Source organism: Hippocampus bargibanti, linkage group LG06, assembly GCF_051943395.1.
Source record: "Hippocampus bargibanti isolate YZ-2025 linkage group LG06, ASM5194339v1, whole genome shotgun sequence".
Taxonomy (NCBI): domain Eukaryota; kingdom Metazoa; phylum Chordata; class Actinopteri; order Syngnathiformes; family Syngnathidae; genus Hippocampus; species Hippocampus bargibanti.
The window spans coordinates 17,238,774-17,263,490 of NC_142739.1; the positions used below are offsets into that span (position 1 = coordinate 17,238,774).

The 24,717-nt window shown below is 43.0% G+C and overlaps 2 protein-coding genes across 19 annotated transcripts in view; one reads left to right on the plus strand and one right to left on the minus strand.

The window, feature by feature from the left end:
* Positions 1–24,717, plus strand: part of adgrb1a (adhesion G protein-coupled receptor B1a) — a 197,052-nt gene that overhangs the window by 5,273 nt on the left and 167,062 nt on the right. For all 10 annotated transcript variants that reach the window (XM_088998803.1, XM_088998795.1, XM_088998794.1 and 7 more), the window contains one exon: positions 20,328–21,216. In XM_088998803.1, coding sequence (XP_088854929.1) covers positions 20,490–21,216 — 727 coding nt within the window. In that variant the 5' untranslated portion in view covers positions 20,328–20,489. The remainder of the gene's footprint in view (positions 1–20,327; positions 21,217–24,717) is intronic.
* LOC148896629 (uncharacterized) overlaps positions 1,905–24,717 on the minus strand; it is a 58,757-nt gene continuing 35,944 nt past the window's right edge. For 2 of the 9 annotated variants that reach the window (XR_016115307.1, XR_016115309.1), the window contains 3 exons: positions 16,131–16,168; positions 14,637–14,736; positions 1,905–3,565 (listed from right to left, as the gene is read on the minus strand). Coding sequence is in view for 1 of the 9 variants with exons in the window: in XM_088998813.1 (XP_088854939.1) it covers positions 2,316–2,332; positions 2,417–2,455; positions 3,409–3,565 (213 nt within the window). In the remaining 8 variants the exon portion in view is untranslated. The other 7 variants (XR_016115308.1, XR_016115317.1, XR_016115306.1 and 4 more) reach the window with 7 other exon arrangements.

Consider the following 24,717-nt stretch of genomic DNA (forward strand, 5'->3'; position numbering starts at 1 on the left):
CAAGAGGGGTGAGGCCTAGAGACTCTTGTAAAGAACTCCGTCTTCAGTTTTACCTCAGAAGAGACTTTATTTGGATTTAAGTAGCAGAAGAGACTTTATTTGGATTTAAGTAGCAGAAGAGACTTTATTTGGATTTAAGCATCAGAAGAGACTTAATTTTGATAAGTATTGGAAGAGACACTATTCAAACCTTTGTTGCTTGTGAATTCCCCCTGGAACCCTTGATTAAAACAATTTTCTTTGCATCCAAACCTGTCGTCCATTGCACTTCTTGTCCCGTCCCGCTGAGAGCAAGCCTCTCATGATATCACATATATATATATCTGTATATATATTATATATCTGTATATATATTATATATCTGTATATATACTATGTATATCCGTATATATACATTGTCTATATATACTGTATATATCCGTATATATACTGTGTATATATATATACTGTATATATACGTGTATATATATATATACTGTGTGTATATATATACTGTGTGTATATATAGCTGTCTTTGGGCAATGGCCAGTCAATTGTAGACTACATATATAAGAATATATACATGTCTATGTGTGTTTGGATTTAGCAGGTGTAAAAAATGTCATGAGAAAAGGCAGCACTTTTAGGCAAATTATACTTTGTTTTATAATAGACCATATGGAAAAATAGTGTAATTTCATTTTGCTATAATACCCTACCTATTTTTCAGACCTGCACGTCTTTAAATCTGACCCTTTCCTTGCAATTTAATCTTGCTCGCTCTTTCATCCTCGTCCCGTCATAATCTCTCCCCTTTTATCTCAGTTTGACACTGTTTTACATTTCTCCACTTTCTTCTTATCTTCTCAGTTCTGTTCAACTCAGTCAATTCGGGCCCACTTGCACCAGCTGTCTCCATCCTCTCATGTGATTATTTCTCAAATGTCTTTTTCTTTCTTCTTCTAAACTGGAACATTCTGGCCCACCTCTGTTAATCTGTTCATGCCTTTTACTGTCTTCCGTGGCTCTTTTCCTATCGTGCCATACCGCGCATAGCCATATGTCAGGATGAAACCTCTTGCTATGATACTTTCTGCCACCGTCCTTCGCTAACACTTTAACAGCAGCACATTTGTCTCCATAACTGGGTACACACTATTGTGTAGTGTCTACGATCTAAGATCATGATACTTTGATTTTTAATTATGTAATTTTACCCACGGCATCCATCATGAAATACAGTATGTTAAACTGTTAAGTTTAAACATGTTCAGTATTTATGTCAAAAAATTCTCATCTATTTGGGAAACCCCGACAGTCTTGAGTGAATGCATTATACCAAAAAAAAATGAAATGGGGACTACAGCTGCATATTTAACAATTTAGGGTAAACATTTAAGAAAACCAAATCCAGCAGAACTATGGTACACAGCTAAACAATTTTAAAGTCATTTTAAATGTAGTTTTCGTGAAAATTTTAAAGATACTGATTTGAATACTTTGGATCACATATACATACCAAACATTTTTGAAGAATTTCGAACAAATGAACATCATACACCACTGAACATTTTCTTCTTTTGTTGCATTTGGGTTTGTTGTGCCGTGTCATTGCAGCTACTGATGCAATGCAAAAGCGTGAATGTGTGCTGTTTGTGATATAAACACTCCCTTATTGAGCGGAACAGATCAGGAACAAAAACTCCCATCACAAAATAATTTACACATTTTAAATGTGTTACAAATTAACCTGCAGCTCTTTAGATATCAGCACACCCGTCTGGAATGCTTAGAGCTTTTAAATTCGCAGCGGGAAGCTGTAGAGCATGGCTTGTAGACAGACATTTATCTTGTGTCTATTGGGTGCATCCTACCTTTTGGGCGTGTTGACAAAATAAATCCAGAAAAGACTGCAAGCATATTTTTTCTTCACAAGGAGTTTAATATTTGCAAGTGTGTAAGAGTTTGCAGTGCTGTGCCGCTGTTTGTATGCAGCATTAGAAAACTCGGGGCTGCAACCCTTTTGACATCAGGCTGAGCCTCCTGACCTTCTTTTTTTCATACAACCCTACTTAAATCCACAGTACATTGGCATTTGCTGTCTAAAAATTCCTGTCGGGCATTGGTACTTGCTCATGATGTGGGTAAAAGGAATGAGATCAAATGTTACACAGTTCCAACTAGAAAGGAATAGAGACGCCAACCAAAAGCAAAGTACGGGTGGCTAATACTCGACCAACTCACATTAAAAGTTGTTGGATCGAGTGCTGTCCCACTTACCCAGAGATGTCAAATTCAGTTCCTGGAGGGCCTCCATCGTGCATGTTTTTCAAGTCTCACTGTTGCAACACACCTGGTTCAAAGGAGCAGGTTCAATGTCAGCCGTCCGCAGAGCTTGCTGATGATCTGACCATTTAAATTACGAAACTTGAAAAACCTGGAGGACAGCGGCCTTCCAGGACCTGATTTTGATACCCTAGAAAAGACACAAATCTTGATTAAAAAAATGACCAAAAAAAACACGAATGGGACTGCCGCTTCTCATCAGCCAAAACTATAACAGCAAATTAGAATGATGAATCAATCACATGCTAATCGTACATGGATGTGAGCAGCTTCAAAGAAAAAAGACACAAAAGTGAAACAACAAAAATTCCCAACTGCACTTAGGGATTTCCAACTGATGCTGAGAGGAGCAGTTCACCATATTAGAACACTTGATCAATTGGACCATTTTTTCCACATGTCTCGCGGTGATGCTGGACTTATCCAAGAGGGTTGTACGGGCGACTTTGAAAAGCGGCTTTTCCAGAAGGTCAACTTGTATACATAAGGTTGCCTTGCATAATTATTGCTTGTTGAATTTTTCGGTATGGAAGCAGGGCTGATTTTTTTCTGTGGCCTGAAGTTCGACACATTTTAATTGCAATTGCTTCCCTAGTTGATCAGTGGGGCTTTGCATGATGCAAGACTTGGACAAGTACCAGTATTTTTTAATATTCTGTACGTCTGTGTATTTTTTTATTTTTTTTTTTGTCCTGTGGTTATCTGAGATACATTCATGTATTCGGTCATGTCAGAATCAGAATAATCTTTATTGCCAAGTATGTAGAACACACAAGGAATTTGTTTCCGGTAGAACACGCTGCACTAGTATCATCATCAAAACATTGCAAAGAGGCACTATACAGTTCCATTTGGGCTACTGTTCAAATAGTTAATGGCTTGGGGGAAGAAGCTGTTTAAATGTCTGCTGGATTTGGTGCGCATGGATCGATAGCGCCTGCTTGAGGGGAGTAGCTGGAAAAGGTGTTGGGCTTGTTGTGGAGGGTCCAGTAGGATTTTCCATGCCCTAGTTTGGATTCTTGCAGTATGAAAGTCCTCGAGAGTGGGTAGGGCGGTGCCAATGATTTTTTTCCGCCGTCCTACCTGTCCGTTGAAGTCGGATTGTGTCCATTTTTGTGGCGGCCCCGAACCAAACGGTGATGGAAGAACACAGGATGGATTCGATGACAGCCGTGTAGAAATGTTGCAGCACCTCCTGTGGCAGGCCATGCTTCTTTAGCAGCTTCAGGAAGTACATTCTCTGTTGGGCAAGATGGGAATTGTCAAATCATATGATGCAAAAATACAGCTGGAGAAACGTATTAATTTCGATGTGATGCCAAATTATTTCATTTCTGACCAGCAAGCTCTCTTCCCTTACACCTGACAAGTTACTTCAGTATGTGGTATATGGTTCATTATACAACTGTTGAGTGCTACATGAAACAGAGACTGAGCGGGATTAAGAATTGGTGGATTGGTGTGTTTGGACTTCTGGAGAGGGGGACTAGCATCACTTGCAGGAGTTCAATTGTGGGACAGTTAAGGGGATGAGATGCGTTTTTGGTTTTGTGGCAATTTCTTTTAGGCTGCATGGAAGAGAATAGGCAAAGCGAGTAGGAGTGCTACATTTCATCATGTTATGACAGACGAGACTGCAACAAGACGCAGGACTGGAAGGTGATTGGTGGCTATGCCGACGACAATTGATGAGGGGGAGAGACAGTCAAGAGTAAGAGGATGCAATGTGAATGGAATTAATGAACCAATGAAACCATGAAAGGTGCTTTCATCTGAGAGAATTTTCCGGTGTGTAAGGTGCACCTGAGTATAAGGCGCACCCTCAATTATTGGTGTATTTTCAATTTTTTTTTCCATATACAAGGCGCACCGGACTATAAGGCGCACCTTCAATGAATAAAAAACAATTCCTAATACTGTATAATAAATACATAAACGTTTTCCAAATATAAGGCACATCACATTACAAGGCACTATAGTAGAGGCTGGGGTTACCCAATAAAGTGATGCCTTGGTTTATGAACCCCTTGTTTTACGAACTTTTCGGTTCCGAATGTTACATTTATGAAAATGTTACCTTGGCATAAGAACTATTTTTCGGGATACACACGGAGCTGCCACAATGAGTGATGTGTCGTTCGCGAACGAGCCCGTTCTCCGAACAAGAAAATGGTGGCCACTGTTTTTGTCCTCTATTCCCCACCCCCAGTCTTTGGTTAAAGCCACGTGATTGGTCAAGAACGCAGCAGTGAGGGGGTGGCCATGGCATTAGAGAACCTTAATTCCCCCCCCCCCCTTTTTTCATTCACTGCCGCCTCTGCATATCTGAAGCTTACCAATATCTCAGGTGTTTGCTCTCAACATAAAAGAAAAACCAAACTAATTGACATGACTCGAAGAATGTGTAACTTGACACACTCAGAAGTTAAGTCGAGATCAGAAATGAAATACTCTGTATAGTTGTGTTAAGGTCATACTGTCTACTTGTTATCTAATTTACAACAAATTCTTTTCTTACAGACAGTGGCTTTTGTAGGTGTTCAGTTACCGCATAATTATACACCGAAACATGTAAGGTAATTTGAACACCTAAAAAAACCATTGTATGTAAGAAAAGAATCTGTCGTAAATTAGATATACTTACTCTATGTCAGGGGTGTCAAAGTCATTTTTGCCGCGGGCCTCATTGTAGATATAGCATAAAATACGTGTGCTTCCGCCGAAGATCACTCCGCCAGATCCGAAGGTCGTGTGCTTGATGGACCAGCCGTGGTGGGTGTCTATTATGAAAATAGTGCTTATTATAAGGTTTAATTTGAATAAATTTGACGTTCGTAAGATGAAAAGTTCATAAGATAAGGTGTTCGTAAGTTGAGATCTCACCATAACTAGTTTTCAAATCTGAAATTATTGTGGTTTACATCCAAAAATATGACATTTTGGTTAAGATTTTAGCAAGCATCATGGATTTGGCCCCCGGGCCTTGACTTTGACACTATGCTCTATATCTTGAAAACAATGGCAAGCAAATTTGAATGAATTTGTTGTCTGGACGCCTACATATTCGCAGATTGGTGGAGCTAGAAAGGTAAAATGTTTCAAGCATATGCTCCGGTAAAACAAACCTTCATAGAGTATGGGGGGATTTGATGAGGACACGGCTGTTTGCCCTATCTGGACAGCGGTGTATCATTGATTATTTACTCTGAGGGAGCATGGGTGATTGTTGCGGCTTCACCGTAATAGTGGCTGGCATTGGGTAATTGTGCCTTAAAGGCATGTCATGTTTTTTTCACTTTAACGTTGAGGAATCGCCCCACAGGCATTTGAATTGAGTAACTAGATAGCTACTGCAGAGACAAAGATGAACCTCAAAAGAAACATTTAATTCCATCCACCTAGCAGTACTTTAATTGCAAGTATGGTCAATGGAAATTTTGAGTGAGGGCGTCACCATTTTAGCAATACATACTGTGGATCTGTTTGTCAACACAACCCAATGTATAATTTTCACTGGTATTGTAAAATACTCTTCAAGAGTGACCAATGCTTTCAGTCAGGCATGTTGTGAATTGTTCATAATTACAATCATCATGATCATGCAAAAAGCTAAACCAATTTATTGTTTATAATTAATTAATTGTTGGTCAATAATTGCATGGGAGCCGCATCTGCGCCTATAAACTGTGTAGGTGGTTCTTGATTACTTCATGATTTTAAAAGATACTTGATAGCGACTATGTCAATTATTGCATGGCTTTATTAATTTCCATACTCAAGCTGCTACAAAAAATACATGTAAATTACACAATCAGAAATAAATATACTTTTGTGTACAGTATTGTCTACACTCTTCCCTCAAACTAGCTATAGTCTTTTAATAGACATTTTTTTTTCGACCATATTTTACTTCAGTGTGTAGTTTGCCAATTCAGTATTGCTCCAGTCTGTTTGCTCACCATGTGTGTAGCTTTCACCTTGAAAGAGGTTTTTAAGTCTTGACTTTTTCCGCTCCCAATTAGCTCCTCAATTTTGAGTGCCTCTAACCTCATTTGTCGCTTCTCTGCATAGTGTAGATAATGCCACACATCTTGACCGATCACATGCAGCTTTAACAAAAACAAAAACAAAACACCAAAATAAAATAAAAGACAAACAAACAAAAAAATAAACAGCTAATAGCCTCCGAATCAGAATTCTGCTCCCATCATTCATTTCGAAGTGCTGCCTCTAGGAACGGCATCATAGAAATTCCACAGTTTCTAATGCAGGTCATTGAGCTCACAAGCAAGACTGTCGACTGCTTTTATTTTTTTCTGATTCCATCTGTCACTTGCAGCACTAATGTGTTAACTCTCTGCACATTTGTGTTTGGCATATATTCAGAAGACTTTGGTTGTCCATCAAAAATCTTGGCAAATCCAATCAAAATAACAAGAGATCTATGCCTCCTCTGTTAGCAGAATTACCGCATCACCTTTTTCTAGGTGCCAGCTCTCTGCTCCCGTGATACTGTCACTGTGAGAAACACAGCAGGCAACATGTGAAAATCAAAGCACGTCTGACGTTCGCAGTGGCACTGTGCCCTTTTGCACATCTTTGTTGTGCCATTATTCATCGTGTAGCTCTCTCACTGTCTTCGTCACATAGACTATGCTGATGTTTATCACGATTAATGCACTATTGAACACTTCATATTGCTTGACAATTCTCTGTAGTTCATACATATACACATATGCCCTGAATATATTTTGTATATTAAAACAGATGGAGGGGCAGAGGCATCAGGTGAGAGGTAATATTTGTAAAAGTAAGGAAACAAAGGACATGTCATGTGTGGCCTTGACAAAATGTCCAGAAGGCATTGACATAGCATTTTGCACAAATTACAAAGATAAACTGAAGTGATGCAGATGAAATCAATCAAACCATTGAGTCTTTTGTGGGAATACAAGTCACTTGCAATCTTCAAACCCCAGGTGGCAGCCATAAATTTCCCCCATTGATTTGTAGTGCATATGGATTTCCCCTTGCCTTGAAGCCTCGACTAAAATAAGCTTTGTTTGGCAGCTGATGCACTTGTAAATCTGCCTGTGACATTTTGATAGTGGATGGCACACAGAGGGGAGAGCAAATATCATTACAATGGGAAAGGATTAAAATATGTCACTCAAAGTGACTTTTATCGACATCACCAGTGTTCCAAGCCAACACTGTCAGAATGCTCACAAAGAGGTTCAGCGGGAAGAGGAGATAAGAAAATCGGATGTTTTCATTGAATGGAAATAGTTGAAACTGCTGTGCTGGGGAGGTCTCGGTCTGTCTGGATGTCTACACTAAATAGTGGAAAATATTTTAGCCGTCAAGACCGAGTGTAGGAAGCCGGTCCCCCTTTGCATGGCAATGACAGGAAAGGCGGATAGTCTATCTCAATGGACCCCTTCAGCATGAACACGCACGAACACCGGCTGAATAATGATCAAAAAGTCAGTACTTCCTTGTTCTCAAGAACTGATGCTGGAACACCAGCCGCTAAATTGATAAAAAGATCCTCCTTGACCCTTCCTTTACTTCTCTATCAACACACTCAAGAAAAAAAAATGTATCTGTGATACTGTTCCTAGGGAACCACACAGACAACACAAATACGGTGCTCACTTCAGTCTTGAGTCTAATCTCTTCTATTCTGTCCCATAACTTACTTCATTAACTTAATCTTTGTTCTTTTAGTGTTCCCATGATTTTGTGTGTCTCCCTTATATATAAAAACAACACTTCCTCTTTTCCTCAGGTATCTTTTCATTGTTTATAACTATCCACCCACCCATCCTTTTTCTGATCCACTTCATCCTTGTAAGGGTCGTGGAGGGTGCTGGGTGGTATCCTAGCAGACTTTGGGCAGTCAGCAATAGACACAATGCGCCCGTCGCCAGCCAATCACAGAACACACATAGACAAAAAAACATCCGTGCTTACATTCACACCCGGGACAATTTAGAACAAAGGTGGGGAAACTACGCCCCGTGGACCAGATCCGTACCGTTTGGTCTTTTCAATCCGGTTTGCCGAAGGTTGGTACACAATTGAGGTTTGATATGAATGATTGCAAATCTTTTGTACTGCAATCGATGATTTGCTTGAGATTACATTGCCTTCAAGTGATATAGTCGAACTGTGTGCTTCTACCTCCACCCTTGTAGGTCACCCTAAATTGCTGTGCCATCTGGAAGAAAATATTCACTTCAGCCATTTTCAGCCTTTTGGCAAAGTCTACCAGCATCTGTCCTTTCGTGCTGTCCTGGACACCAAAGCAGCCCTTTGTCACCGCTGTTTTCTTCATCAACATGCCCCAATCACGACATTCTCTGTCTGTGACGTGCAGAATGACTTTGTATCTACCCATCCAGAATTTTCATTGCTCTTCTTGTTCACATCTTAGCTGTGGGGCAGAAGCATTTAGAACATTAGACATTAAGCTGTCAATTCCAGACTTGAGCCTCATCACTCGATCAGATGCTCTTTTCGCCCCTGGCACGCTCTTACCAAACTCTTCCTTGAGCAATACCCCGAAGCCATTTCTCTTCCTTTCTCCAACAAGGTAAAATGATTTGAATTCCACCCCTTAGCTTGTAGTGTTATTGCCTGAGACGCAATATGTCGGCCTTTCTTCGGATCATTCCATCAACCCAATGATAATCTTTTCTGCCGATGGATATGTGACACTTTGGCATCACATCAGTTAAAATGCACTGTACAGTATACATGTCAGTCAAACTAGCCAGCCAGCATAGCCTCCTCACTTGCCATCGACGGAATGTTACCTGTTTGGTGTTGATTTTTTTGAAATATACAATCAAATAGAATAGAGAGCACAAGTGATCAATTTGCCTGATGGCACAGTTTGAATGCAATAGTTTCCCAGGCCCACGGATGGAGCCGTTCGCATGGAAAATCACCATTACTGTATGTATGGTTACCCTTAATTTGTCTTGAGTGCTGTACAATTTCTCATGTTTAGCATTGATTGCGAATTGAAGTTAAATAACCTAGCTAGCAAAATTATTGGTGGCTGTAATAACGGTCTGCAAATATGCAGATTGACAGACTAGTACTTGGTCGCGCCTTCTGTCCCGACAGTCTCTAATTGGCTAGATTTGTCAAGCTGACAAATCAAGTTTTTAATATAGATATGCTGTACATATATGACATGGCTATCAATCGATTAGCTTTCAGGCTCAACAATTCTGTACACAAGAGCAACACATAACAACTTCAGACTGAATGGGGTTGTGTTTGTTGTAATATCTTATTTCCGATTGTAATAAATTGAGTTAATTATGACATAGTCGGGGGGCGGCCCGGTAGTCGAGTGGTTAGCACACCGGCTTCACAGTGCAGAGGTCGCCGGTTCGTGTCCCGGTCCGGCCTCCCTGTGTGGAGCTTGCATGTTCTCCCCGGACCCGCGTGGGTTTTCTCCGGGCCCTCCGGTTTCCTCCCACACTCCAAAAACATGCATGGCAGGCAGATTGGCCACTCCAAATTGTCCCTAGGTGTGAGCGTGAGAGTGACTGTTGTATGTCTTTGTGTGCCCTGGCTGGCAACCAATTCAGGGTGTCCCCCGCCTCGTGCCCGAAGACAGCTGAGATAGGCTCCAGCATCCCCCGCGACCCTAATGAGGAATAAACGGTACGGAAAATGAGATGAGATGAGATGACATAGTCGATAACCTGTGTTGCATAAAAATAACCAATCAACTAATCAAATAACCAATCAAATATATATATATATATATATAAAAAATCAACATCGGATATCTCTGTGCAGAAAAACGCAGTGCTGGGAACAGCACGGATACTGCGCAGAACCCTCAATCTTCCTGGCCTCTGGTAGAGGACCCGAGCTAAAATGGGGTACACCCCATGGGGGTGAGACGAGGATGTTTTTTTTTATATATGGTATTGTTCTTTTTTTGGGGGCATGCACACATTTTCCGAACAAAATGCACAGTATTTCACTCCAATGGTTTTAGGGAAGCCAGCAGCTGCAAAAAAAGACGGATGCAGTTTCTGTCAATCCAGCTTTACATTCAATTTGAAACCTGTAACAGAACACCTGACAAACTGATCTGCATGGTACACATTTCATGGGAATCACAGAAGAGCAGGACATAAAACCGTCAGCAGAACAGATGATAATTACGTACAAATGAATGCATGAGATATTTAACTCAATTACTGTACAATCAAATTATCAAAGTAGATGGGTGACACTTTTCAACAAAGGATATCTGGTAGGCTATATTGTCCATCGCAGATAAACAAATTAGAGCTTTTATGAAACATACTGTGTAAAATGCAAACAAAATGACGCACCTGGATAACTGGCAATTCCCGACGTTTATATAAATGGAAAAGTTCAGTTCAGTAAAGGCTACCATATTCACATTTTCGGAAAAAAAACGATAAAAAATATCCATTGTACTGTGTCTACTGGAATTACAAATTAATGCGATGAGTTTCATCGTAATTTTAATCCATTTCAGCAGTGGAGATGCATAGCTTTTCGAATTAAGTCATTTAATCAGAATATGATCTAACTTGATTTGATTTGGTATCCAGAGCAATTGCCTTTCATATTAATGTGATTACGGCTAGAACAAAGCAGCCATTATACTCAGACTTATGGCGGTGTGGTGGAAAAAAGGACCATAGTTGCCATCAGTAACATCCCCACTGAGAGTTCTGGTATAAGGGAAAAGAGATAACACCCAAGCATGCCCACAAGGCACATGCATCAAAGCTCGACAATCTTTGGATTGGATTGTTTGGATTGGATATGCCTTTATTAGTCTCGCAGTGGAGAAATTTATATTTCACAGCAACAAATATTGCTCATCCTGTCACGGATTGCAAGGTGGTGATGGCGGGTGCGGATCCCAAAAAGCAGGCAGGAGTGAGTAGGAGGTTGTTTGACAAATTGTATTCAATTAAAGTCAGCAGGAACAAAATGTAAAACATCAAAATCATCTGAATGGAAAAAATACAAAGTAGCAAAAGAAGACCAAAAGTAAAAGTCCGCCAAGGTTAAACAAACACGTACACGATGCATGCAGCAACCAAGCAGCAAACAAACAATGAACCGGCACCGGATGGTCGTGCCGGGTGTTCTTTTAAATGTCAATGATTAAACGACCAACACCTGCGAGGCTGCAGGCAGGGCTGACGTCGCTACCCGCTGGTCGCCAATCTGATCGGGACGACCAGCACCTGTGAGGTGTAGGCGGGGGCGACAGCGCCCCCCGTTGGTCGCCAACCAGATCATGACAGTACCCCCCCTTCAAGGGGCTGCTTCCAGAAGTCCCAACAGTCTCCCAAAAAGGTCCACTCGCCAGGGAACGGTCGGTGGAGAGGGCAACCGCTGCCTCTCCAGCACACGACGGGCGGCGGCCTGATGGGAACGGGACTCGGCCTGGGGTGGACGAAGACGCGGCACGGATCGTCGTGGGCGTGAGTGCGATCCCTCTCGCACGTTCACGCGACGGCGCATGGCTCTGCGTGGACGTCGAACTGCCAGGCGTAGAATGGCACCCCGTACGGCCGTATGGGACCAGGTCTCGGCCGGACGCCGACGTGGGCGTGAACTGCCCGGCTCCGGGGGAACGAGACCAGTCCAGAGCCGCTCAGGGATCCAGCGGTGAGTGGGGTCTCGGACTGACGTTGACGCGGACGTTGCACGGCTCGTCGTGGATGAGACTCAATTTGTCATGCACGACGACAGCGTGGCTGGACGTGGGCGTGCAATGCCAGTCACCCAGTGTCACCCTGGACGGCCACCTGGAAGGAGGTCTCGGCCGGACGTTTACGAGGACGTTGCGGCTCGTCGAGTGACGCGATTCAAACGCGACGAGGCTTGCGCTAACGTGGACGTAGCATTGCCAGGCACAGGGTGGACATGAGACGGGTCCGATGTACCTGCGGGATCCGATAGTCGGCCGGTTCATTCTGTCACGGATTGCAAGGTGGTGATGGCGGGTGCGGATCCCAAAAAGCAGGCAGGAGTGAGTAGGAGGTTGTTTGACAAATTGTATTCAATTAAAGTCAGCAGGAACAAAATGTAAAACATCAAAATCATCTGAATGGAAAAAATACAAAGTAGCAAAACAAACAAACACGTACACAATGCATGCAGCAACCAAGCAGCAAACAAACAATGAACCGGCACCGGATGGTCGTGCCGGGTGTTCTTTTAAATGTCAATGATTAAACGACCAACACCTGCGAGGCTGCAGGCAGGGCTGACGTCGCTACCCGCTGGTCGCCAATCTGATCGGGACGACCAGCACCTGTGAGGTGTAGGCGGGGGCGACAGCGACCCCCGTTGGTCGCCAACCAGATCATGACACATCCTTTTCTAACTGTGGGATGAGCACTGCGAATATCACAGCCATATTCAAGGAAAATTGAGTCTGTCTGTCACGGTCATGAGCCCATTAGTAACAATTCAAAACATCTTGTTTGTGGAAATCTGATACTACGACTTTTGCATCCTTGTGAATGGAAGCACAATTGCATTTATATTATGGTGTTTTATCGGGTTGTTCTTATTATTATGCTAGTAACACGACTAAGATTATATATTATCCTAAGAAGGTAGAACGACCCAAACTAGACCAGTTTTGTTCGCGAAAAAAAAATGAACGCAATAACCTAAACGAATATTGTTGCTATATTTTTTGTCAAAATAATTGCATAAAAATAAACATACACTGTATTCAAAATCTATCTATCTATCTATCTATCTATCTATCTATCTATCTATCTATCTATCTGTCTGTCTGTCTGTCTGTCTGTCTGTCTGTCTGTCTGTCTGTCTGTCTGTCTGTTTCAAACACCCATATTTAACTTTATCTCCCTCAAATAAAAATATAAATGTAAAACTTAACTTAGAAGAACTCCTGTGTCTAGCTCTTAGCTCCTTAATTAGTTGTGTACCTTTGAATCCTATGGGCTCATCTCAAGTCTCTTAATGTCACGTTACTACTTCCTTCCTCCTCAAAACACTGAACATCACCAGAAGGTTGCTCCCTTGGCATCATATTGAGGAGCATTTCAATTGTCTTAAAGGACAACCTACACTTCCGGACAAGGTGTGTCCATAATTTGTAAAATTACTTCAAATGACTTCTACTGAGGGCATTTTACAAAGATTCCACAGCATATAGCTAGCTATATTTTACGTATTAAGACTTGTGCTGAATATTCAGGAAGTCTTGTTTTCGATTTGGCAATGCCTGACGTGACATCACGTCAGGAACAACCCTTACCAAGAAAGTGACACACAATGCATTTTGGGTACTTTGTTTGGTCTGAAAACATCGTGGTGATGGCAAAATCAGAAGGAAAAAACACATAAATAATGTGATGGTGAATCGGTTTGTGTCGGACCAAGACTATCAATTGCGGCAAAACCATAAAAGTGGACACAAATTCTTAGCAGACAAATCACCCCATTTCCAACAGAGCTTGTGCGCCATCTTGTGCATTTTCTGGGACGCTAAATGTGAGTCTAGATGGCTCGAATTGATACGGAAGGACTTCTTTAATCGATTGCAAACATTTATGCTAGAACTATTTGAATCATATTCATAACTGGATGAGTCACAAGAAAGCATCTTCTCCGAATCCGGGAGGCCATTGTTTTGATTCTGAAGCAAGGCAAGACGTCCTGGCGTGACGTCACGAACTGGGGGCGGGACTTTCTGAAAATCCCCAGTTCTGAGGTCATTTTGTGGCAGTTTTTGGACACTTTAAGTAATTTTTATTGGTGTTTTGAATTTGATAAAAAATATCAACCTGCGTGTTTTGGGTATTTTAGGTGTTATAAAACGTTTTTCTGATGTCAGTTAGGAAAAGAAAAAAATGGTGTCGGTTGTCCTTTAAATGCACATTGAGGACCAAGCATCTTAAATCGAGGGACGTTTGATGTATCCTGTGTCAATGCTCATCTCTTGATAAAACCGTTGCTTCAGGTCCCCAGGATTAAACAGTAAAAAGTTGCTCTTCAAAATGAAAAAGTTACTTGTCAAATGAAGTAATTGATTATCAATATTGCTTCTCAAAAAAAAAGCAGTAATTTCAGACCTTGGTGCAAGTTTGTGTGTGTATGTTTGTGTGTGTGCGTGTGTGTGTGCGTGTGTGTGTGTCTGTGTGTAACCTTGTGAGAAGACGATATGAAAGTTGATGCCATATATTAAAAAGGCTTTGACATTTACCATGGTAAACAATTTTATCAGGACAGAGAGATAACTCTACCTGTTTGATGTTGTTGACTTGTGTGACATTGCAGGCTTTGATGGTGCTGAAACAGTTATTAGCAGAGCTACAACAGATGCACTTCAAATATGTTTTTTTTCTGAAAGGAGAATCAACAAGGAATGCAGTCAATGGCTTGGAAAGGAGGACTATTGTTTAGAAGTATTCTAATTAGTTTCATTATCAAGGGGCAAATACTATTCAATGAAATAAATTACAATTATGCATATGGGCATCCAACTATGCATTTTCTAGACTGGCTGGACTGATGACCATTTAATAACAGGGCACATACAGCAAAAACACACTCACATTCAACATAGGCAGTATAAAGTCTTCAATTAGCCAAACATGCATGTTTTTTAGACGTGTGAGGAAACCCAAGTACCTGTGAAGCAAAGTGCGCTGCCTGCAATGTGGCAGCTACCATAAATAACTTGTGGCAGTGACGATCGCAGGAATTAAATGACCCACTGCAGTTGCAACCCTAGGCTCTGAATCTGGATTATTTCGAGTGATTTTATTTCTATTCAACAATGTGGGGGTTATCATTAACAACTGCTGAAGGAATATCAGGAGGATATTACGCTTCCAGGGCATAACACTTCATACTGCCTTTTATAAAAAAAATTATATCTGAGAAAATTTCAATGGAAAAATGGATCGGCTATTTTTTTTAATCTCTTAGACAATTGTGTGCATTCATGCACCAGATTTATCAGAAAGATAATTATCTGTAGTCCAGTTATTGTGAGAGTTTTCTCCAGGCTAATTACCTTTAACTTCATGTCATTTTAAGGAAAACACAACATTGGACTACATAACTTCATCAGCACATAAAATTGGCTGGGTCAGGATGTACATTCATGTCCATGTCACTCATACTTTCTTTGAGTAGTTACACGGGAAAAGTGTAATGCGGCTTTGGCAGTCTCCTTCAGGAGTTTCGTGAAGTCATCGAGAATAACTTCTGGACAGTTCTCCAGATGTGGTGATTATGGTCCATCACAGGAGGGGGAAGTAGTGCACCAATAAGCCAGGGGTTAAACTTTGCTCCTGTAGGAATATTTTCCTGAAACTTTTCCACCTTTCCTTCCTGTAACTCCCATGATTCAAATAATTGGGATCCCTATCAGGCTCCTTCAGATATTGCTGATGAGTTATTCTTGTGAATCAAGTGGGCGGCAGCAATGAAAGATGGAAAACACCTGTGGTTTGCACTGTTTATAGTAGAAATGAGATACTGAGCTCAACTAGGACATTGTTGAGAAAACCTCCTCAATTCCACGACAAGCCTTCCCTTAGCTGAAAATGAGCAGATCAGTATTTATTCTATGAGGTGCAATTGAAATGGAACATTTGTTAAGGGTAACAAGTGTTTAGAACGGTGGAAACTATATAGGGTGTAAATGATGGTTCAATTGAGGCTTAAACCTGGAATAAAATACAGTACATATATACATTTTTAAAATATTTAAAAAGGTCAACATTTACCTTGCAGAAATTCACTTGCATGACTTGCAACCTATCACCTGTGAAAAGTGAAGGAATATTATATAGGATTTGGAAAACGTATTTTCTATCTTTCACAAATATTTCTACCCAAAATCCGTTTCATGAACCGATTCGAATGATTCAGTTTAGACACAATAACATCCATTGCTAGTCAGAAGTAATACTCTTTGTGACTATCATTATCTCATCAGTGCTCCCTTTCAGTTTTTGTCCTTGTGTGAATATCTGTTGAAGGGAAAGTTGGATGTTTGTGATTGGGCCATTGTTGGATTTTCTCACAGAGCATGCATGATTGGCATGTTTACACAGATTGCCCCAGCTATGCTTCTGGCTAAGGCAACACCTTTGTTCACTTAATTGGTTGCTATTCTACCCATGGGCGAGAAGGAAGGAATAATTACACACCGCTGTTTCAGGATGCCATTCTACACAAGACCACTCCAGGATGGCATCTTCTACTCAAGCTTGAAACATGTCAACCTCTTATACAGTTTATATAACTGTATAAGGAGTTCATATATACTGTATAAGGAGTTTATCTCTCTCTCTCTCTCTCTCTCTCTCTCTCTCTCTCTCTCCCTCTCTATAAGGAGTTTATCTCTCTCTCTCTCTCTCTCTCTCTCTCTCTCTCTCTCTCTCTCTCTCTCTCTCTCTCTCTCTCTCTCTCTGTATATATGTATATATATATATAAATATTTAAATACCACTCTCAATTCAACCTTTCGAGCGCTAATTGCTATTGGCTACATCTATAAATCACGTCAATGACCTTCTGGACTTGATATAAATTATTAATTTCTACCGGCATTTGACCTAATGAAATGTAAAACCTGGTGAATTGGTTTACAGCTTCTCTGACAATGTTTCATCCCGTGTGTAGCACCATTTCAAAATTTAATTATTATTCCTGCAAGATTTAGTGGACTGGTATTTGATGTGCTAGGGTCCTAAAAGGGGGCTAAGAAGTTCAAGAATGAGAGAAAGATAGGTACAGATAGTGAGACAAGGCAATGGTACCGCCCAAAATTAGCTGCAATTAGCATCGCCTTCTTCTCCCAGGCCCTCCAGCCGGCCGAACGCCGATACTCCACCTTTGGCCGGGAACTTCTTGGTGTCTACCTCAGCGTGAAGCACTTCCGGCACTTCATCGAGGGTGGACGCGTCATCATCTTTACCGACCACAAGCCACTCCTCTCCGCCATCCCCTCGGCATCGACGAAGGCCTCCCTAATGTCTGCCGACAATGCCGAACACTGGGTGGATAACCTGCCTCTGGTGTTGCTGGGCATCCGTTCCACGCTAAAGCCCGACATCAACTCGACTCCAGCGGAGCTGGTATATGGCACCAGTTTACGCCTGCCTGGTGAGCCGCTCAACCCGACCGACCCTGCGACCGCTGACGTCAATGATCTGCTCACCCGCCTCCGGCAGTTTGCGCTGGCTCTGCGGCCCCAGTCACCACGAACATCGTACCAGCCGACGCACGTGGATCCCGCACTCCTCACATGTACGCATGCCTTCCTGCGGTGTGATCGGGTGCGTAAGCCCCTCCAGCCCCCTTACGATGGCCCGTATCCCGTCCTCTCCCGCGGTGAGAAGACGTTCCGGATTCAAATCAACGGCCGCGAGGATACAGTCTCCATCGACCGACTCAAACCGGCAGTCGTAGAGCCCACGTTGCCGTGCTCCCGAACACCGACGTCGGCCACCCCACCAACAACACCCCTCATGTCCGGTGATCGACCTTCTTCGTGCCTGGCCTCTCCGTGTGGCCGAACGACCCGGAGCGGCAGACGTGTGCACTTCCCAGAACGTCTCACCTCCTACCGGCTCTTCTGAGTGCATCCAGCTCGTTTTTTTCCTGCGTCGCCTTCCCCGACTTCAGATCCAGGAGGGGAGCCCTGTGGCGTCACCGGTGCGCACCGCCGCTTTAATGTCTTTCAATTCCTTGATCTCCTTGATGTGCGTCTCACCCTGACGCATGTCACACGCTTGAAAATGGTATAAAAGCAGCTGTCGTGGGACAGAGAGACTCAGACTCATCTCGGACTCAGACCCAGACAGACACACCGCTCACAGAGACCTGCTCAGCATCGCACGGAGTTTCACAGCACGACTTGCTCGACTCCACGCCACGATCAAGCTCTGCGCGTCACCTGCCTGGGAGATCTGACAACGAACATGTGGCGTCACACGTGTGTATGATTTTGAAGTGCGCTTTTCAACCCTTTCATGTCTTTCAATTCCTTGATCTCCTTGATGTGCGTCTCACCCTGACGCATAGCACACGCTTGAAAATGGTATAAAAGGAGCTGTTGCGGGACAGAGAGATTGGGCGAACCACGGGGCAGAATCATCTCAGACTCATCTCGGACTCACAGACTCAAAGAGACTTGCAAAGCCCCGCACAGGCGCCCGGCTCACGCCGGGCGTCGGACGGACATCGCGGCACGACTTGCTCGACTCCACGCCACGATCAAGCTCTGCGCGTCACCTGCCTGGGAGATCTGACAACGAACCTACTTACAAATAAAGAGAACCATCAAACTCTTTATTGGCGAGCTAGCCAGGAGCATTTTTTTCCCTCCCTCCTCCAATCAACTCTCCAAATGGAAAGAACCAGATTTCCCAGCCGCCCGTGAACCCGTCATCTTCACAGCAAGACCCCTCGAGCCGAGCTCCCGATGGGCCGCCACCATCCGTGGGCGCCCCGACCCCACCGTGAAACCTGCCGCACACTAATGGCCAACATCGTCCAATTCGCCTGGCGACGCAATACGTCCACGATCGGACATCGTATATGTCCACGATCGGACATCGTCGGACATCGCTTATGTCCACGATCGGACTTCGGGAAGACGCTTCATGGCCGACACGGCCGCCGACGTCAGCGTGCTTCCTCAGCGTCCTGCAGAGCGCCATGGCAGCGCGATCATCGCCACCGTCGCCGATGACCGGCCTGTCCGTGCCCGGCAGCATGGCCAACCCCACGCACCTTCGTCCTCACAATCCCTCATCGATTCTCCGACTTGACCGATCCCAGCCGAACAACTCACGGTGAGAAGACCTTCCGGCATCGACTCGACGGCCTCGAGGAAAGTTTCCATCGATCGACTCAAACTGGCAGTCGTAGAGCACTCTTTGCCGTGCTCCCGTACAACAACTTCAAGCACCACCGAAACTTCCTCGGCAACCTCCCCACCGACGCCGTCATCTTGCCTGGCCTCACCATGTCGCAGAATGACTTTTGTTTTTATTTCTTTTTCCTTCATTGCATTCACCGACTTCGGATCCAGGAGGGGAGCCCTGTGGCGTCACACGTGTGTATGATTTTGAAGTGCGCTTTTCAACCCTTTCATGTCTTTCAATTCCTTGATCTCACCCTGACGCATAGCACACGCTTGAAAATGGTATAAAAGGAGCTGTCGCGGGACAGAGAGATTGGGCAGAATCATCTCAGACTCATCTCGGACTCACACATTCAAAGAGACTTGCAAAGCCCCGCACAGGCGCCCGGGTCACGCCGGGCGTCGGACGGACATCACGGCACGACTTGCTCGACTCCACGCCACGATCAAGCTCTGCGCGTCACCTGCCTGGGAGATCTGACAACGGACCTACTTACAAATAAAGAGAACCATCAAACTCTTTAAACCTACTTACAAATAAAGAGAACCAACAAACTCTTTAGTCCCACGACTCTTCTTAAAATCATAAAAAAACTGATAGATAGATAGATAGATAGATAGATAGATAGATAGATAGATAGATAGATAGATAGATAGATAGATAGATAGATAGATACATGTTGGTTTTGTTTGTGTTAAAAACTCATTTAAATTAAATGAGAGGAACCTTTTTTGGGACGGCACCAACTACAGTTCGATCTGACTAATGTGTTTATTTTTTTTTATTGGACAATACATACATTTAACACTACATTCGGGAGATGACAGGTGATCATATGTTAAAATGCCGAAATCATTAAATTAATGGTGCATGTAGCAAAAGTATTCAAATTCATAAGTATAATGTATACAAATGATTCTGCTGAGATGTCAGTAGATCTCAAGCCATTTTATCAATATTTATTCTTAATAAATGTAAATATAGAAAAAAAAGTAGGATACCTACTTTACTGTACAAAGTTTCATTCACATGTGTTTTATTTCACAGGTTGCTGAGAAGCTACCCTGTGTCAACAATTGAAGCCATCTGCCAATTAATGGATCTTTGAGCACTACTGTCCCATTTTTTGCCTCTCTTAAAGCCTCCTTGATTGACAATTCCTAAAAAGTCAGAGTCCAATCTTCAGCATCATTTTGTTTATCTTAAACAATGACGAACATTGCTTCCCAATTGGCCAGTTGCCCCCTTGGAATGGTGATTCAGTATTTCTTTCCTGTGCTATTGATGGGGGCGTGTTGCCACTCTTCCCCTTCAGGGTCCGACTCAAACTCATGTTCTACATTGGTACAAAGCCGCTTTTTTGGCGTCTTTCAGTCTTCATCAGTATTCCCTACTGTGCCTTGCTCCTGGACTCTGCAGAATCCTGATCCACAGCACTACACCATCTTCATCAAGATAACAAAACCTACTCAGGACTGCATACCGTTACAGCTTCGTATCTTCCAGTACGACTCTTTCTCGGAGACCACACACTCGTACCCAGGAATTGACAGCTTTGACGAAGTTGTGAGGCTATGTGACACCTCCTCCCCAATGGCCTTCCTAGAGGCTGACAAGCAGTTTGTTCACATGAGAAAGGGTCCTCATCAGAAAGATGCAGCCACTACAAGTGACAGTGACGAGTTCAAAGTCGAGTACCTGGTTGTTGGAAAACGTAACCCGAGCATGGCAGCCTGTCAGATGCTTTGCCAGTGGCTGGAGGACTGTCTGGCCTCCAGCACGTCAAGCAGGCCATGTGGCATTATGCAGATGCCGTGTTCGTGCTGGCATCCGCCGCAAAAGCATGCCGATGGCAACAGCTGTTACTACAACGGAGTATACTTGGAAAACTGTTTACCCAAAGGAAGAGAACCTGGAAAAAACACCCAAATAAATGGTAAGTACAACCTTACGGGCTAACATTTGAATGGTTGCTTCTGTCCTACGTAAGTATTACTAGGACCTATTTCACATCAGCATTTCAGCTATATCACACAAGCAAGAAAACAGTAATGGTATGTGTGGTTTGTAAATTGTATGCCTGTAATTAAATCACATTGATTTGGGCAGCTGGCGGGAATTAGGATATGCAAGAAAGAGAAGGAGAAAGAGGAACCCAAAATCATTTTTGCATTGTCTACAATTTCAACTGGTAGAAGAGATCTCTATGACCTTGCAAGGTCAAAACGGTGTTTTGTGCCTGTTCGGTCCAAGGAGGGACACTCAATCAGCTTCTGGGACAACAGGAGATACGAAGGAGAATAAAAAGGCTGATATCGGATAGTACAGTGTTTGGCGGTGGGAGCGCAGAGGTGGGGGTGTGCGGACTGGTGATGTAAACAAAGAGAGGACATTAGAAGGGGAACTAGAAAATGGAATCGGATAAGGGTCTGTGGATTGAAGTGTAATTGCCGTCTACTTGATCCTGCATCCCCTTCTGCAGACAGAATGCAGTCTGACATCCTTCTCCTGACTGTGTCAGCAATTTTGCCTGAGGGTTGATTAGTGGCTCCCCATCTCCTTATTTCTTGTGTGTTGTTACATTTGCCGCGGATTTCCTCCTCTTTTGAACCATCATTACCTTCCCAGACTTTCTTTCCTAAGCCAGAGAGTTGGATGATACTGAGCTATTTATGGGAAACCAAACAAGCCAGCGGCGATATTTCTTTGGGTCCACTGTCATTCATGTCTGTCTCTGGAGCAGTTTATTTTGTATCCCCTGTTGTTTTGCCCCTTTTCTTCCAGAGTGAAATATCGCCCGTTAGAGCTATTTGGGCTTTTAGGTTTAAAAAATAAATACATATATCAAGCATCACTAATACTGTCGTTGTTGAACAACAGTTGTCGCATGAATTCCATGCCGGTGTCATAGGCGCACCTCCTATTTTTCACAGTGACAGTATCAGGGTGAGTTTCAATTGTTGTCAGCATCCATAAATTCCCCGTGGTGACTTGTGGGCATAGTCCATCTTTTGTCCAAAGTTACCTGGGGTAGGTACTGCAGCTATCTTGCAACCACGAACAGAGGGAGTGGTATACAAAATGGATGGATATTTCATGCGATTTTGGTCTATGCATAGACACATAAGCACATAATAGCCTCCTCCTCGTCTTTTCATCCACTGGGAAGTGTTTCTCTGACTGGGGAATCCGAGGTTTAAAAGGGATCAGGGAGCATATGATGCACTTGAATGGAGAAGCTAACTGTCTGTGAATATCTGGCAGGAAGGTTGTCTGGGTATATTCAATTGTCGGAAGAAGATAAAGGGTGGCTAGGGTATGTGTAATGGATTCAGTGTAGAAATGGGCTGGCAAAAGGGTGGAATAAAAATGTTTATGGATGTGAGTGATGAATGGAAAGACAATTGGTATCAAGATGTTAGAGATGGCACAGCAGAGGAAAATAAAAGAGTGAAGAGGCTGACAAAAGTTCAGAGGGAAAGTTGGAAGGAGTGGAGGAGGCTTTATGAGCTTATATATACGTATGTGTTTTGGATCAAGCTCCATCCAGCTGGATCTTTTTGGTCTCAGTGGTCTCAGCATCTGAGAAGTGAATAGATTTGCCTCAAGCCTCTTTCACTACCTCTCAGCAAAGGGACTGAGGGACTGTAACACCTCCCAAATAGCAGATAAATGGGTGTGAATTGATGTCAACAATCAAGCTGCTTATGTCCAATCGATCGAGTCTTTGTGAAGTGTGCTCTTAATAAACAAATGGTAGACACATTTGAGATTACATACAGTGTTTCTGTAAATATTTTACATTGAAAATTAAAAGGATGAATATGTAAAGCAGTGCTGATGAGTATAGGCGGAAAGTGATGAGTAGACCTCAGTGGTTTACGTGACCTGAATCACAACATACATTTAAGTTATATATTCATTGTCTTATTCTTATTATCAGTATGAGTTTTTGTTTTCTTTGAGCCTTTAATACAAGGCATCACTGTTTTCTTTTGCAGTAAGTGATCATGTCCACCCTGCACCTGCTTTATTCATAACAAAATGAGCAAATTTGTGTGTTGATTGCCTCAAGATTGAGGTGAAGCGAGTGTTCTGCGACAATATTCAGCGTTCATTGACAGGCAACAGAATACACCAAACTTACTTACGGTACATATTTACCCACAGATCACGCATATCACTGCCATTCTTAGATTTATTCATGCATTCATTATGTAGTTAGTATACTGTGCAGTGGGCAGGTCTGTTTGATCTGTGATGGGTTAGGCGTGTAATGGGGTTAGGCGTCCCAGCCACCACGAGTCTCCCTGTCTATGTGAGATGCCACATAGACAGGTTATATTGTAGGGCTTGTCTACCTACGCATATAAAGCCTGGACCCAGCAGATTGCGTGGCGGAAACCACTAGACTGCTTCAACAGGCATGAAGGTGGGCCCAGCAAAGCGTTGTGGAGCGCAAGTAGGGCACAGTGAGACACGTAGAACACTGTGGTCATCCACTGCATCCCGACCCATTCCCAGTCGTCTTGACTCTGTCCTGCCACTGAATTCTGATGGGCTGGGACGAGAGAGTGAGGCAGACGACATTGCGCAACTCTCCTTCACTTTAATTAAACTCACGCGCAAGACATCTTCACCACCCCCACCCCAGTGAAGATGGCCATCTCTTTTCAAAGAGGACGAACACCAATATACTGTAAAGTTGAACCTTAAGTGTCAATACCTTTGAGCAGCAGAAAGTCAGTCCAGAAAACACACACTTCTGAAGCCAACATAAATAACATCAACCAGTCTGCTTATTTCCATTTAAGTAATGCTAATGTGAGACAGCCATTCCAACCTTGACACCCCCGCAAAAATTACTTAAAAAGTTTGACCCATCATCAAATGTTTGCATGCTTCTTTTTGAAGGTTTTCTGGTCTTTCACTGGAACCTCTTTCTGTTGTTTATTTTGAGAATTTGTCTCCTTCACACTCATATGTAGCAAGTTAAATTCTGGCTAAAGATGATTTAAAGACAGTTTTATAAGTTGTTTTCCAAATTTGCACAGTTTCTATTTGTCGAAAGAACTTTCTCTGAAATCCATCCATTTGAAATCCGCTTATCCTTACAGGGTTTGCTGGGGTGCTTGTGCCTATCTCAGCTTTGGGCAGTAGGCAGGGTACACCCCGAACTGGTTGCCAACCAATCGCAGGACACACAGAGACAAACAACCATTCATGTTCACATTTACACCTCGTGAAAATTGAGCTGTTTTTGGAATGTGTGAAGAACCCGGAGGACCCGAGGAAACCTACACTGGCACGGGGAGAACATGCTCCACGTAGGAAGGCCAAAGTCAGACTGGAACCCTGCAACTCTGCAATGTGAAATGTACCGAATTTTCCGGTGTATAATGCACACTGGAGTATAAGGCGCACCCTCAAAGAATGG